General features: G+C 40.9%; 2 protein-coding genes across 4 annotated transcripts in view; one reads left to right on the top strand and one right to left on the bottom strand.

Annotated features, from left to right (window-relative positions):
• Nucleotides 1-1136: 1136 nt before the first annotated feature.
• SDR42E1 (short chain dehydrogenase/reductase family 42E, member 1) lies at nt 1137-5446 on the top strand. Of its 3 annotated transcripts, XM_037408760.1 has the most exons (3): nt 1137-1217; nt 1582-1683; nt 2937-5446. In XM_037408760.1, the coding sequence occupies exons 2-3, from the start codon at nt 1616-1618 to the stop codon at nt 4042-4044; spliced, it is 1176 nt and encodes a 391-aa protein (XP_037264657.1). In that variant the 5' UTR covers nt 1137-1217; nt 1582-1615; the 3' UTR covers nt 4045-5446. The 3 variants fall into 3 exon arrangements, with proteins under 3 accessions (XP_037264657.1, XP_037264658.1, XP_037264656.1); XM_037408761.1 differs by lacking the exons at nt 1137-1217; nt 1582-1683 and adding an exon at nt 1281-1581 and having other exon boundaries at nt 2937-4146; XM_037408759.1 differs by lacking the exon at nt 1137-1217 and having other exon boundaries at nt 1287-1683; nt 2937-4146.
• Nucleotides 5447-6846: 1400 nt separating this feature from the next.
• PLCG2 (phospholipase C gamma 2) overlaps nt 6847-16491 on the bottom strand; it is a 67897-nt gene continuing 58252 nt past the window's right edge. The window contains exons 31-33 of the mRNA XM_037408758.1: nt 15924-16012; nt 12366-12550; nt 6847-11573 (exon numbers count right to left, since the gene is read on the bottom strand). Of these exons, the coding sequence (XP_037264655.1) occupies nt 11531-11573; nt 12366-12550; nt 15924-16012 (317 nt within the window). The 3' untranslated portion in view covers nt 6847-11530. The remainder of the gene's footprint in view (nt 11574-12365; nt 12551-15923; nt 16013-16491) is intronic.

The raw sequence follows: 16491 nt of genomic DNA on the forward strand, positions 1-16491 counted from the left end.
AGTGTTACACTTCTGTGAACGCACCATTGATTATATGTCTCCGTAGTATTTTCAGGAATGCTTCAGGGCTGCTTGAAACCCACTTTTCTGCCCATACTGACAACAGACGGGGAAATCAGCTATGACTGAAGGATGCCCTCCCACACCAACACCGCAGCCACACAGATGCAGCAGCTCTGCGTGGTCAGGTGCTACAGCACAAGTTCCACACTCGAAATTACTATTTAAGTCACAGAGATTCACCAACCAGAAATCATAGCTAAAATAAAATAACCTTTAATTCTCTCAGAATTATTTTTAGAAACTGCTTAGTTTTAATTCTTGCTAGCCGTCAATGTAAATAAAACCACAGTATAACGTGGCTACTTCTGTCGAGGTTTTGCAAAACAAAAACGTGCGTATTTTAGGTGGTTTTGACACTGAATCCACTCTGTGAGCTCTTTCTAACGCGCCCCAAGCGACTCACGCTTCTGTAAAAGAGAAAGGGAAAACACAGCAGAGCAGACTTTGCCCGTGCCGCTGTTTCCCCGTCACAGCCCTGTCACACAGCTCGCAGCGGCTCTGGCGCTTAGCTCGGCAGCCATCCTGCTCGCTCTCCCACCGCCCAGAGCACGTCAGCCCCTGCTCGAGGCGCAGGGGGTTCGTCACGTGCCACTGGCGGCACCGGGATGCGAGGCAGCTGCATTTACGGCGCCGAGACAGCTGCGAGGACACGGCGCAACACCTGAAGGCTGCTGCAGCCCCTTCACACCAGCGTGTCCGACAGGAGGGCCGCCAAAACACCCCAGGCTCGAGGGCTCTGTAGCCACCAGGCCCCTCCCAAGCGTCCCGGTGCCCTGCCGAGCCTCGCAGCCCTGGGCCGATGTGCGCAGGCACCCGCCGAGGGACAGCACAACCACGGGCTGTGACACGCCAGAAAGGCTCGGCTGTAAAAGCCAGCCAGGGACTCCCTGTTTCGAAGTAGATCAGGCTCAGAACCAAGCGAGGCTGAGCATCCTCAGGCCCGCGAAGGGGAAAAGGAGCATCTTCCTGCCACACCAACGGACACAACTCGGCCAACCCCAACTAGCGGCCATGTTTTTAACGTCATCCGACGCCTCCCGAGCGACTGCCCGCCACACCGCCCCCCGCCGCGCCCCCGCCGCCCCGCCGCCATCTTGTGGCGCCGCTCCCGCCGCCCCCCGCGCCATTTCCCGAGCAGCCCGGCGGCCGCGCAGGTAGGGGCGGGCGGGCGGCGGGGCGGGCAGGGCCGGCAGGGCCCCCGGGGTCCCCTCCCGCCGCCGGGCCGCCTCTGGGGGGGGGCAGGGGCCCGATCCCGCCCGTAGGGCCCCGCCTGCAGCCGGGGTACGCGGCGTAGCCGCTGAACGAGGCCGGGGAAGGGAAGCTGGATTTGCCTCTTCCTGCAGGTTACAACCTCTGCTTTGAGGAGTACCCGGGCAGAACGTACGGCTGCCTCGCCCAGCAGGTGGTGAAAGGAATGGCTTCAACCAGCCCGTGAAAGGGATCGGTGAATAACTGGATGCATAGCGACACGAAGACTCCAATTGATTTTAACATGTATATTCACCATGTGTTTTGTAGGTCAGTTTCCTTACCTAGTGCCACAGGAAAGAGGATGGAACCAGAAAGTACTGCCAAGGAGACGGTGCTTATTACTGGAGGAGGTGGTTATTTTGGCTGCCGGTTAGTGCATTCAATATTACTACATAGAAGAACAAACATAAAAGACGGCTGCTAGCAAGGCCACAAAATCCACCTGTAAAAGGGAAAACTGTGGGCCCGGGATGCCGGATCCAGTTCATCCCATCTTGGGTCTCAGGTCTAAGCAAACATGTTACTCTGTTTCTCATGTGGGTGCGTTGCTCCATTTCCACACGCTGAGCAGCAAGTGACTTACAGATATTTACCTGTCTGGTCACCTTTGGGGATTTAGGTCATCAGCTTTCAGTCTACGCTGAAGAGCAAGCCTACACTTGCACGCGGATCTTCCTTCTGGCAGTAGGCTGTGGCCTGCAAATAGTTACGCACATGCTTAGCCATCTAGATAAATACTCCAGCTGCCCTCTGCTCTTAAGAATATATTTATTTTTATGGACAGTGATGTTTTAGGATTAGAGTTGTTAGAAAGATACGTATTTAAGTGAAATCCATTTCACCTTGCTGTAGATGGCTCTGCAGGCTGCGTAAAGAAAAAAATACTATTTTGTGCCCTAGACTATCTTCTGGAGTACCTGCAGAGTGACAACTGTTTACATAAGTAAGAGAGATTACAGTCATGACCAAAAAGTAAATTTTGTGGTGGGGGGTGCAGGGAGCACTCTCAAAAGAGCAGACTTATGCTCAGCTTTTTCCTCCACTATCTCCCCTTTTAAGCATTATAGAAATATAACAGTTGTAGGAAAAGGGGAAAGGAATACCAGGTTTATACTTTGTATCAATACCTGTGTTTACAGTGACTTGGGAGTAAAATGTAGACATGCAGCAAAGTATTTATACCAGCTTAGAAGTATCTTGCTCATTATCTTCTCCATAAATTTCAAACACAACAGCAAAGACCAACCTGTTTTTCTAAGAGAATTAGGATGGCACAACAGCAGTAAGATAAAACCAGTAAAAAATACTTGGCTGCAGGTTTACATCTGAAAGGTTTGCTATTGCTGATCTCTAGAGGACAGAAGCAGAGAAATAGCTGGGTTCTTCCAAAAGGCTGCTGAAAGCACTTTAGTTACCTCTATTCTGAATTTTCCTTTAGAGCAGTTCTGCTTTTTTTTTTCTCCAAAGTATTGATGGAGTGTGACAGAGACTCCCATGAGAAAAAGAAAGGGAAAAAAAAAATCAGTATTAAAATAGTCAATAGTCTTATCTTACCTCCAGCTGAAATGTTACATGCGTTGTTATTCTATGTATACTAACATATGGTTTCTATCATGTTTTAGATTAGGTTGTGCTATATACCAAAAGGGAGTTGATGTGATTCTCTTTGATGTCGCGAAGCCACTTCAGACCGTGCCAGAGGGAATAAAGTTCATGCAGGGGGATGTCTGTCACCTGTCTGAAGTGGAAGAGGCTCTCAGAGATGTAATCTGCGTATTCCATATCGCTTCCTATGGAATGTCTGGCAGGGAGCAGCTGAACCAAAAACTTATAGAGGATGTTAATGTGAAAGGAACAGAAAATGTCATCCAAGCCTGCAAGAGCACAGGAGTGTCGAGTCTGGTTTATACAAGCACATACAACGTGATATTTGGAGGCCAGATTATAGAAAATGGGGATGAATCTCTGCCTTATCTACCTCTTCACCTTCATCCAGATCACTACTCCCGGACCAAATCTTTAGCTGAAATGAAGGTGCTGGAAGCAAATGGTGCCAAGCTTGGAAACGGGAAAGGTGTATTAAGGACTTGTGCTCTTCGACCAGCGGGCATCTATGGGCCTGGAGAACAAAGACATCTTCCAAGAATAGTCAGTTACATTGAAAGGGGATTGTTTAAATTTGTATATGGAGATCCTCTTAGTTTAGTAGAATTTGTGCATGTAGACAATCTAGTTCAGGCTCATATCCTTGCCTCTGAGGCCCTCAAAGCCAACAAAAAGCACATAGCTGCAGGCCAAGCCTATTTTATCTCAGATGGCAGGCCTGTAAATAACTTTGAATTTTTCCGACCATTAGTGGAAGGTTTGGGTTACAAGTTCCCAACTTGTCGTCTTCCTCTCTCCCTTGTCTATTTTTTTGCATTCCTTACTGAAATAGTTCATTTTCTTGTAGGACACGTTTATAACTTTCAGCCTCTCCTCACTCGCACAGAAGTTTACAAAACTGGCGTCACACATTATTTTAGTATGGAGAAGGCCAGAAAGGAGCTGGGGTATGAGCCTCAGCAATATAACCTGAATGAAGTGGTTGAGTGGTTTAGGTCTCGGGGATGTGGACTGAAGCCGAGGAAGTATACTGTTGTGCATCTTATCAGGGATGGCGGACTGCTTTTGCTGCTGATTGCTGTGATGGTCTCATGGTTTCCATCTGCAGTCGCATTTTCACTCTGAAAGATGAAACGCTGAGTATGGAGGACAGAATTTAGTTACGCTGTCTGAGTAGTCTTGGTTTTGACAGACAACAGGTAACAAAAAAACCAACCAAACAAAAAAAAACCACCACCACACATTTGTATCATTCAGTTTTGTCCCCAAGAAACTGAACTGCTGACTAAAAAGGTGTAATTTTTATACATAGTTTCTCCTCAAAGTAAAATTCATCAGATCACTAACAAGATGAAGCTCAGTATCACTGCAAACAGCATTTTATTTTCAGGTACAACAGCACGCTACAGTGAATGGAACAAATGTTTTTAAACTGACCATTCTTCCTCTTTGATGGGATTATACTCTTGATCCCTGCCCTTTATTCCTAAAGAGCTTGTGCTACATGATCCAGAGGAGAATAAAGTTATTCTTTGATTACATTCCAAAACCAAATTCTGCTTTCCAGGTTGGGTGTATATATGCCTAACCAAGATTAACGATAAACTGCTAGACTATAAATAAATGTGTGCGTTTTTAAATGAATACATTCTGGTGTGCTTTTCTGAGTTAGCTCTGTAATAATGACATTTCTGGAAAATGCACAATGGTTAATCAAAGTTATAGCAAAGTGCTTGAAGCAGCACAGATTTGTAGATTTTTCTAACAGTAAAATATGCCTGTTTAAAATGAATGAGCTAGCTAAAGTGCATTCATAAATAAGACCTATGATTTTTTTCCCAGCATTATTGAATGGTTAAACAAATAATCCAAAGACATTTGGTAAGTGATTACATTCATGTTCCACTATTTATAAAAACATTTTTAGCCTTTAACAATATTTCTTTAACAGCTGACACCATTTGAATAGAACTTCAACTTTGTAGTAATGATAAACACTTGATACAATGGAACTCATAATTTTGTGAAGTTTTTTAAGAATAGAAAATAAGACCTTGTTAAGTACAGGTCACTACTGTCTCTAACTTCTCCCTCATCTCTGTCAGTTTTATACAGGAAAAGATACTGAGAAACTTCACCTCAAAACATGAAATCACGAAGTTGTTTTCCTTTAACCCATCAGCATTACAGTTTCAGTACTTCTTGATGAAAGGACAGTCCAAGAAGTTCACACTTCTCTTTAAACTTCCATAAACTATTCCCTTTTAGTAGTTGAAACTACACAATTTTGTGTAAGTTCCAGTTACTTCAGTTGTTAAACACTACTGCAATTTGAATAGGGAAGTGAGGAAGAGCCAGTCTGCTGTACTACTGCTAAAGGATTCTCAGAAAACAAAAATGCCTCAATAGAGAAACCAAGCTGAAAGTCCACTGCTACCCATGTTCAGAAGATGATTTTTGTAGTTAATAATGAGCACTATTTTTTCATGTAAAGTTCTTTTCCCAAGAAGTTTAGCTTTAAAAATATTAAAAAAAAAACCAAAACACTATTGATAACTACATCTTTTCTTTTGCTTGAAATCTGACTTTTCTCCTCTACATTCCCCTACCAGTTTGTACACCATGAAAGAAACTAAGTGTAATAGTTCAAGAAAGAACTCAATTTGTTGGGTTTTTTCCCCCTTGTAATAGCAGATAAACTGAGGGGGCCTGTGGCAGTGGTGTTTATGTAGCAGGAGCCTGGCACTTCTTTATAAGGAGCTTATGTGCCTCCAACCGAGTGCTGATGGCAGAAGGGCCACTTTCCAGAAGTCATTAATATACATCATCATAGTCTGCAGAAAGAAGCAGCCTTCTTTTTAATAAAACAGCAAAAAGACAGTCGTGACCTCATGAAAGCATTGACCCGATGTTCTCTTTCCAACCAGCCCTGTTTTTTCAAGTGAAAACCACTTGGTTATTTTCCCCTTTAAATTCTCTGGTTTTGACTCAGCGTTATCAGAAAAAGATTAAGAAATTTTAATGCCAGCAGAAGCAACCAACAAAACCAAAATGTGCAAGAAATTGCACAAGCCTGTTGCACACAACCATAGCATCGTATTTCATACTAAGTCTTGTAAAAATCTCTTTTTAAGATATGGAACATAACTCCTGTGCCCAAAGAGGAATTCCTTCTGCTATTTGTGATCTTTTTATTGGCAAAACTCAGCTACCGCCATTCATAATTATCTCAATGGTGAGGTCGGGCGGGGGGGTATCTGTGAAAGGGTCCTAAACTCATGAAACCTAAATCCACACTGTTAGTAGTGGCTGAGGTTAAAGCCCCGGATAGCTTTTGGGGTACAACAACAGAAGAGGAAGCTCCTGAGAAGACAAAAAACCCAAACAAAACACAACAACAACCACCACCACCCCCCCCAAAAGCCAACCCAACCAACCCATGAGGACCAGAACTCCTGCCAAGCTCAGCACACAAACCTTTTCATTTCTCTGGAGCCAAGGACGGAAGTTTTCACTGATAACAGACTAGGAAGTGCTATTCCGTCCTAACAGCCCATGACTTCTGCTTCAGCACGGGGCACTAAACCGGGTACTTGGTAGGAGAAACAGGCAGCAGCTTGGCAATGGCTACCCCGGACGCCATCAACAGTGTACTGTATATATTCATTAATTCCCTGTCATTCAGCTCTATCTAGTAAAAAAAAAGCAAAAAGTCTATAGAATTTAGACTATGTGACTATATGTCATATAGAATATATGACTACAGAATAGGTGAAGGATACTTTTCCTCTTTCCAAAACGAAAACAGGAAATCTGTGGCTTAAGGAGATACTTTAAAATTGCTTGAATTTTACATACGTATAAACCCAGCTACAGCTGCTCTATTTTAAGTATTTTACAGTGACAATTCTCTGTCCTTCCTGGGTTTTTGTTATTACTACTCTTGCATGAATAGCTGAGTAAATTAAAGGCAATTAATTCAAGTGTTGTGTCTGTTTCCAAATTTTAATCTATTGCCTGTTTTCCTGAAAGTGAATTACCAGAAATGCATCTAAAACCTGAAAAAGCAGAACTGAAAATACAGCACAGCTTCACTTTTTCTTAGTCCTCAAAATTATTTAACAACTGATAGGTGCCTCACTATAAAGAATTATGCAGATGTTTTAAGTGGATAGTTTATGAATCTTTTGTCAGCTGCTTGATCTCACATACACAGCAGGCCAAGGTAAAAACTTTGCCAGACATAAATGGACCAACTTAACACTTCTAGTGTCTATTTAAATATATTTTAGAAGCGTAAAACATCCTTAAAGACATCCTTTTTAGTGCTTTCTTGTAATAGACCAAACCAAACTTTTCCTTAATTTCTATTTATTACTAATTTCCACATACATTCAACAACACACTAGCTAGTATATTTAATAATTTACGATGTGATCTTCACAGAAAAGTGTCCTGAACACTGATAATTTACACATACTGTAAAAGATCTGGGGATTAAATTGCAATTCAGGAGCACACAAGTGTTAAGGGAACTACTTCTGCTTTATTTTATCCAAGTTTATGAGTCCCTGTTTTGCTGGGGTAACAGCTAAGAATGTAGACTAGCAATGAGTAAAACTGCACTTTAAATTCTTTTAAAACTAATAGCTGTACATGTTTATTAATACTGTTATGGATCAGACAAATTTGGCTCCCAATGAATTCTGAAGGTTAATTTTCATTATATTTAATTTCTGTTTCTAACGATATAAATGGAATTTCAGTCTGCAACAGTCAGCTAATTGGACTGCACTTAGAAATCCTGACACTACTACAGCAGAATTCAACAGCTTGTACTTCAACTTCCATGCCTCATTCTGATTTTTACAGCTAGTTTGGAGAGTTCAGAGATAATCACTGGTACACAGCGAACGCCATCTCACCATCTAGAAGGTTAGTTTGAGAACTGCAAAGCTAAAAAAATATTTGCAGCAGAGAAACTTATAGATGCATTGGGGTGGGGAAAAAAAGTGATAATATAGGCAACAAAACACCCCAATGAAACAATTATTTTTTTTTACTTCAGACCTCATGCATGCCAGCACCCACAGATTCAAAGGTGATAAAGACCCTTTGGCACATCTACTGGCCTCTGAGAAGACTTTGGCTTCAGGTACCTCATATTAATTCCTGTTCAATATGCATATAATTTTTATCAAAAGACCGAGAAAAATTTGTTTCCAAGACACCCAACAATGAAAAAAATTACAACATAAAGACAGCATGCATTCACTCAGCAGCACCTCTGCCCATGCAACCTTACAGAAAGTGTGCTGATACAGTTTTACAGTGAACATCAAGATTATTGTTCTTCCAAACTACTACAGACTTAAACTTTCCCTTAGGTCAGACTTTATTGTTTGAGTTGATACAAATCTGATGCTCAGTAGGGCTGAAGTTTGTATCTACCTATCACCGAAAAAGGTCGCTTAAGAGTTGCAAGTTAAACACCATCTTTGACCTTTTCCTTCCACCCTGCTTGTTTGCAGCCAGATGAAGTGCAACACTAAGCATGCCTATGGAAATAATGTCAGTTCATCTTAAAAACACAGAAATGCCCTTCTCCAGCCCCTTGCAGAACACACCATAACACACCAGCAAACCACTTTTCAATAAGAACTCACTCATACTGCCTCAAATGACTGGCAAAATTCTTTACATTCAACAAGCAATGTTTAAACAAAGCATCTGGCATCATTCACATCACCACTGAGATATCAAAAATTATTTATTAAAATAAGTTATTTTAAGGATTTAAAACAGTTTATATAAGAACACAAGAATTTAACAGATAACTTCAAAAAAATTTATGTTTCCCCTCTAGATTATAAAATTTGCACACACATTCAAACCTACTTTCATATTAAAACAGCTGCAACTGTGAAAAAGTTGCTACAGTCTGCCCTGACAAAGAATTGAGAGATGAGATTTTGGAGTTCAAACACAGAATGCAAGAAACAAGTGAAAAGTTCATACATAGCCTTGCCGTCACTTGCAAGTCAACAAAACAGTCAATGTGGTTATTTTCCTTCTGAATACAGAGTAACATTATACTCTGGGAAAAAGTCCTACTGTAAAATGAAATGCGTTTTCATAAACACTGAGGGAGTACCTCTTATAACTTTTGACATCTCATATGTGTGGAGAATGTGCACAGGACTTTTCAAAAGACTATAAAATGTGCTAATTCTTAAATTTTTGCACAGCAGCAGCACAAGGAACCCCTGTGTTCATCACACAATGGCTGTCCCACGTCAGGAATATACACACCAATGAAAGAAGCCAGGACAAATGGACAATTTGGTTATGTCTGCTCTGGAACTGAGCTCAAAGCAAACAAATTAAAAAAAAATTCCCCACAAAACAGAACAAAAAACCCACCACAGCAACAGCCTCAGGCTCTAGGGTTTGATCTCCCTAAACCCTAGCATCTTGTAGTCTCCTGGGGTTTTTGTGATCAGTCCACACCTAGCTGGTACTCAGCTGCCTGTAAATCCTGTCCCAACTGCAGCAACAATCTCAGGACCTTCCAGACAAGGCTCTGGGCCACTTTCTCTGATCAATACTGACAACACAATGTTCTCATTAAATGAGAATCACGGAGGCTGTTGAATGAAATGTATAGCACAGGGACAGATCGTATGACAAACTACCTGTGTCCTGGAACATGCTATAAAATGCATGCATGCCAAAGGTCCCCCCTCAGGGAACAGCAACTGAATCATCCCAGACATCTGGACGCTGCAGATTAGCCCAGCTTTATGCAGCAGTCTATGTTACAGCTCCACCTCTCAAATCCACAGTTGATGTGATTTTTTTGTTTGTTTGAGGGCAGTTTGCACCCATTTAATCCTCAAACAGGTCAATCACAACTAGGTACTGAAGAGATTTCAGGCAGGAGGAAGGAAAGCAGAGAACTGCCTTTAACTTTGCTCTCTTCTCTTTCTAAGTTGGGTGATTAGTAGTTAATTTCTTTATAATAAAACATTTACAGAAACCCCACCCCATTGTGGGACACACTATTATAGCACTTTCAACTTTGAGAGGAGACTGTACTACAGAGCAACCAAAACCTCAAGGGGTTCCTCCAGCATCATCTTTGAACGCACAATGACATCAATTAAGTGCCTCTTGAAACAACAGAAGTCATACAGCATGGGGAGCAAGAGAAAGTGAAAATTGCCGAGGCAGCTTCATCAGGCCATGGATCCCAAATCCATGCAAGTTTTCTGTGATCAGAAATACAGCACTATGTACGCAGCATTTTATGCCTCAGGCAGTCACTTAGACAGAAAAACTGAACTCCTCTGCACACATTTGAAAGTCAAACATATGTACAGCAAAACTCCGCTCATGTAGAAATAAAGCAACTAGGAACTTGGTAGTAATACCATAGTGCTAGCACAAAGAACCAACACACAATGACAACTGGAGCTAAATATGCCATCGAAGGACTTTAGTTCTGCTCTGGCAGGAAAACACAGTTGCTAATCTAACAAGTTTTCTCATCTGTAGCTCCATGTTCTTCATTTGATTAAAGCCGTTAAGAATGATGTACCTCTATATTTGTGCATACTCTCATTCTTGGATTAGATACATTTTGGGAAAATGGTCTGCATTTACAGAACACTATAATTTGATGCTATTGTCTAAGTAGGACTGCAAGATTAAAAATTGACAGTTCATTAAAAAATTCATTTCTAAGCACATTAGCAGCTGAAAGGATTTGCAAAATGATACTATACCAAAGTAAATGCTTTGCAGAACTTGAAATACCTTTCCTTTCTGCAAACAAAAGGATATTTCCTACTGCATATCTAAAAACTTTTCTTTCCACTGCCTTGAGGTTGTAAACATAAGTTCGCAGGGGCTATGAACACAGGTTCACACATCATTCCTTTCTTAACCTTTACAGAGAGATCAACAGGAAAAACACAACTACAGTCACAGAGGATATTTGGTTTCAACAAAATTAACGCATTTTCTAGTTCTCAAAAATGTAACAGAAAACTTTTAACAAGAATACAGTATGAGCTATCAGCTGCCCAAAGTATTTCATACAGTATCAGAAGTACAATCTGCTGCTGCCTTGGGCACTGCAACATACATGACATAACAATGCTGGTGTAGAAGTGTTTTTACAGCATTTAATAAATTAAAAACTCACTACCAGTTAATCTTAAGGAGCCAGGTTGTTGAAGTGCTGTGATTCCATGCATGCAAATTGTTGTGAATGTCTTATCTATAGCCTGCATACACAAACATAGTAGATGATTTATACTTGTACTTCAGGTATTGATAATGAGAAGTGAGGTCTATCCAACCGCATGCCCTCAAATTTTAAAAATCTTGAATACACAGAAGGTATGCTTTGTACAGAATATAAATTATCAGGAATTTTAAAAAGTTTTTGTTATAACAAGAAATTATTAAGGAAACCCATCTTTCCTCCTCCTCCTCTTCTTCCAGTCTTTCAGTCTGATGAGACCGTCATTGAGTAGGATGACCAGGATAAGTTAATTTTTCTTCCTGAATTGCACCATAAAGCACGCATCAAAGAACGATTGCTTTAAGAGTAGAATTTGCTGTTACTGACTTTCTTCTCCTTCAATCTTAAGGGGGGGAAAAAAGGAAAAATCAAATCTACTAGGAATTTCTCAGAGGAAAACAGTCCACCAAGTTCAATTTACTTAGATATGCACGCGAATAACATATCAGCAACAAGCATTGCAACTTTTTTCCTTAATAAATGGGAGTAAACCAGTGATTCATGCAGCTATTCAGCACACATATAAAAGGGTAAAAATATTTAAATAAAAAAAGTCTTCCTCCTCTCCCATCTTGAGATCTTCTCAAGACTTCCTCCTGGTACATGAAGCCTCTGCCTCCCTCACACCCAGCCCAAAGGTGGCAGCAAAGGAGAAAGATCCTTCCCCTGAGCTTTGGATAACGTACAGACACTTTAATGACAATTCTATGTTGTCACAACTCAATACTGTTTTTATCTTTTGTGACATGTGTATCTGGAAGCATCTTCTGTAACCACACATCTAATATGCTAATGACATCTCCAGAGGCATAACTTTGACGGTGTAGAAGCGAGGCGTTTATTTGGCTGTATATACTTCCAGGCTTTCCTCCTGGAAAGCAGGAGAAGAGAGGAATATCGGCTCACAGGACGGCACGTTTCACTGTGAGCTCACTGAGCAGACATTTCACAGCGTCTGCTGGCCTCTAGCGGCTCACAGCCCAGCCTTGCTTCACCGCAGCCTTTCCTTGGTTCAGATGGACTCATTGTACTCTCACCACTCTTCAGATGCTCATTTTGATAAATCTGAGATTACTTTAGCATAAATCATGTCTAGATAGAGCTGCCTTAGAAAGGAGAATGATAATCAACCCACCTGCGGTTGCACGTCTCTTGGTATATCTGTAGTTTGTGTTCATTCACACTGAATTCTTTTAATATAGCATCTCTGTTAGGACTCCTTAAATTCATATGGGTGTCGTAGAGGAACAGCTGGTTATTAAGCTCCTCCTGGCGCTTCCGAAGTTGCCGACATGAGGAATAAAGTTCTTCTTCACTTTCCTTCAAAATAATATTGGGATTCAATGTAACTCGTAAGACACATACCCAAAATGACACAGAATCAACAGTTAGGGGGATTCTTTTGTTTTCCTAAACACATTCCATTAGCTTTATAGAACGTTTTATAAAATTAGTTTCATAAGATATTTCTGGAATGTTTACGGGAAAAAAAAACCTAACTCAGAAAGCACGAAAAAAAACCCCTCAGCCTAACAAAATGGCCAGCTATATCCCCTAACAGGGGCAGCAGGGATTATTCCAGCGCAAGTCGTGAAACGTGCACAACCTGAACACTTCCACTGGAATATTTTTCCCCACTAAAGCATGTCAGTCTGTTGAGGAAAGGACAGCAAATGGTGTATCATGATGGGTTATCACACTAAATTTTAAAAATACTTTTTAAAAGGTTTAATTTTTTACTCTTCCATCATATTTGTGTACTGCATGACATACCACCAGTCCTGGTGCTTTCCTATTGAAATCTAGACTACAGGTCAAAATACTGGCTCGTAAGTAGGACCCCTAATAGCAGCAAGTACTCAGATGACCAAGAAAGAGGGACAGAGCCTGTGTTTCTATGTAGCTATGGCAATTCAATACTTGCAGAGGAACTAAGTGAAGAATAATCTGCAGTGTTTGAGTTTCTGTTGTTGTAGGTGGTCTTAAAATATTCCAAAGCATAAAATAAAGATGATCCCTTTCACGACTTCAAAACTTTGGATGCAAAAGCTGTCTCCTTTATAGAGTTACTAGTGGGGAATAGTACTGGCAGGATTGAAGTCTTAATTTTCACATCAGCAGCAAAACAAGATACTCATCCTACAAGAAATGACATGCAATCAATAAATGTAATAAATCCAAATATTTTCAGAGGTGGCATACAAATAAGACTGCCTCCTTCTGCACTCAGTCCAGATCTAGGAAAATGGATCGGTTAGCAGCGTACCCAAGAGGTTTCAGTTAGGGCAACAAGACCCTCTCCCAAACCTCATTTTTCCTCCTGAAATACATTCCTATCCAGGTATGGGTTGAAGCAACTGAAACAGCCTCAGTGCTATGCTGCTGATTAGGATTTTAAAAGTAACGTTTTTTAATTATTATTTTTTAAGGGAAGGAACTTTATATTCCCAAATCGCAAAGGGAAAAGCAGATTGCCAATTACCAAGTTGCAGGTGTAATCAAGATGCATATGTACTACTATTCGTTCTTGTAAATAAATGTATCCACAAAGCTAGACTTTAAAACTCCATTTAAGAACGTCCACTTCAATCTTTACGTTAAAATATATACACCATCGAGGCTGACTGTAATCACAAAACGCTGAAAAGATACACACACTTTCTGAAGCAAGTAACTCAATTTTCAAGTAAATAAGACACATTCCTAAATCTAACAACCACCTCAGTGTAGTACAATTTCTGCAGTGTCAAGAAAACTATTTCACTTCAACAGAACCTGCATAAGGCCCCACTTAATTCACAAATGTGCATGCTTACATCTACAATATTCTTGCTTCTCTATTCCCAAGAAATTCCAAGGCCATCTGTAATTCCCCTTTTATAATTCTGTATTTCATCTCCAAGAGTATGCAGATGGACACTGTATATAAACAGGCCTGTTATTAAATTATATCATTTTATAGAGGGTCATCATTTAAAGCTACGGGCAGAAGAACAGATGGAGACAGCCTTGATCTTTTCAGATGCTTCTTGAATAGATCTGGCAAAAGAAGTTAATCAGACTTCTAGAAGTTGATTAACTATGGCAAGTCTTGGTTTCTTGCAGACTGCCAAACACAAGAGAAAATTTTCAAAGTTCTCCTGCCACTGCGTTACCACCCAGAGACATCAGACAGTGTAAAAATACAGAGTTGTGCTGCATCTTCATTTGGCTTAACAAACAGAAGGGGCTTCAAGAGTGCGAAATGTGCTACTGTCAAAGGACTTGGTACTGACAGATGGGGAGGCATACTGCTGCTCTGAGCCACAGTTTAAGAGCTACTCCTGCCCCAGGCAAATGATGATCTGAATTTCTGAAGAGAAACCACGGCAGGAGGAAATCACAATATATCTACAAGTGATGTCTATGCTCAACGTATTAGGCAACAGCAAGTTGTTTCTCAAAGGCAGCAAGCCAAAAAATAGCAGTTTATCTGGCCTCCTCTATCAGCCTCGTGTCCGTGAAATACAAGCCTTTTAAACGTTATCTTCTCTCTTGTTTACACACACACACAGACACACACATGCTTGGTCTCAGCTTCTAGCTCTGTCCTGCTCTCACGACTCTTTGCTAGCCAACAGAAGGAACCGACCACGGCTGCCAAACACTGTCATTAAACACAGTTATTTTACATCATGTGTTATAAGGTGGCTTTGTAAAAACCTTGACAAAGGATGTTTGAAAAAGGCTGCCAGTCCTCTGTAAAGGAACATGTGACTGAATTCCATAATTTCAATTTCAGTGTATGCAACTGCAGGTGCAAATCCCTCCAGAGACATAATGACTTACAGTTAGCTGAGGCTGGTGTTTTAATCAGGAAAAATCATGTACACTGGTGTGAACTGCAACGTAAGCCTGAATGGTTGTAAAAGACTACAAATAAAAGGTTGGACTACTTTTTTCTCTGAATCTGAAGGGTACAGGAAAGCACCCTGAAATACCCACTTCCCAGAAGAATCTTTAAACTTTCATCACACGGCCTCTACACCAGTGTATTTAAATTACATAAAATCTTGTTGAGATAAGAGTCTGAGAATAATCCCGCTTAAATCAATATATACAGCAACATCTCTGGAACACCAACAAATGCTGTTCACAGATCAGCCACTTCAGTGCCAGGCTTAATGAGCAAGAACGCATCATTATTTTTCCCCCCTGCATGTTTAAAAATACTCATTCTTCAACTAGGTGTTTGAGAGAGGCTGAGAAGAGCAGATTCACACTTCTGCAGGAACCAGAATGTCTTCCATCTGATGGGTTGTTTATTTTAATGAAATACTGGGAGAAATTACTGCCTTCTCTTCCTAAAGTTATTTCTTTTTATGTAGGAGCTTTAAAAAAAATATTACTCTGTGAAGTCAAAGCTGAATTTAGCTAGCTTTGCATGGCATTAGTCAGTTAAAGGGGAAAACTATGACCATGCCATTACAGCAAAAACTAGTGGAGGTAACAAGGCTTTGTTAGCGTGTTATTTAACAGCTACATAATCTGTCCTCCCAGAGGGAGAGTAACTCAACTGGCATTACTGGTCTTCCCCAGTACCTGCAGAAATGCCTGACAAAAGCACATCGACACAGAACAGGAAACTAAATCCTCATTTCCTGGTTTTCACAAAGAGCTGATAACATGCACAAAAAGGCCCAGTGGTACTCACCAGAACTTGTTGCATTTCACAGTGAACCAGAAGTGAGGCCAGCTCTATATCTTCACTGTAGCCATTCTTGAGAGGAACTGATCTAAAACCTGGCCAGGGGGAACATATAGAAAGGACAATTAAGAGTCAAGGCAAAGGGTCATCTGCAGTTACAACATGGTACATACAGTCCTGAGGGCTAACAGATTCTTCATCGCTCAAATGCTCCACTGTTGAGAGCGGGCTTTGCTATGACAATTACAGGGAAGCAAAAGGCAAGAATGGCAAGACTGAGAAACACAGATTTCACACGCTCCTGAAAACTAAAGCCAGAAGCAGAGGAAAGCAGAAAACTTACTCTACATAGGTCCACATCTAAAATAATTAACAAAACAAATACACTGACACCAAAACAGAAAAAGAATATTTCCAGATTTCACTCAGAGCACATAACCCCGTTGCTGAAATGGAGTATGTAGTAAAGACAGTGCAAATTATTCTACATAATGCTTTCCTATCTCAATTTTTAAGAAGGAATTTCACGTGGGTGAAAGGATTGGTTTAAATACTTACACGCTACATACCCAGT

The sequence above is a fragment of the Falco rusticolus genome, chromosome 15 (assembly GCF_015220075.1).
Source record: "Falco rusticolus isolate bFalRus1 chromosome 15, bFalRus1.pri, whole genome shotgun sequence".
NCBI lineage: Eukaryota > Metazoa > Chordata > Aves > Falconiformes > Falconidae > Falco > Falco rusticolus.

Excerpts from the sequence above, each read along its gene's own strand:
- SDR42E1 (XM_037408759.1), top strand. The coding sequence starts at position 1,520 with ATGCATAGCGACACGAAGACTCCAATTGATTTTAACATGTATATTCAC. Across the intron at positions 1,684-2,936 it reads GGTGGTTATTTTGGCTGCCG|ATTAGGTTGTGCTATATACC; the intron begins GTTAGTGCATTC and ends ATCATGTTTTAG.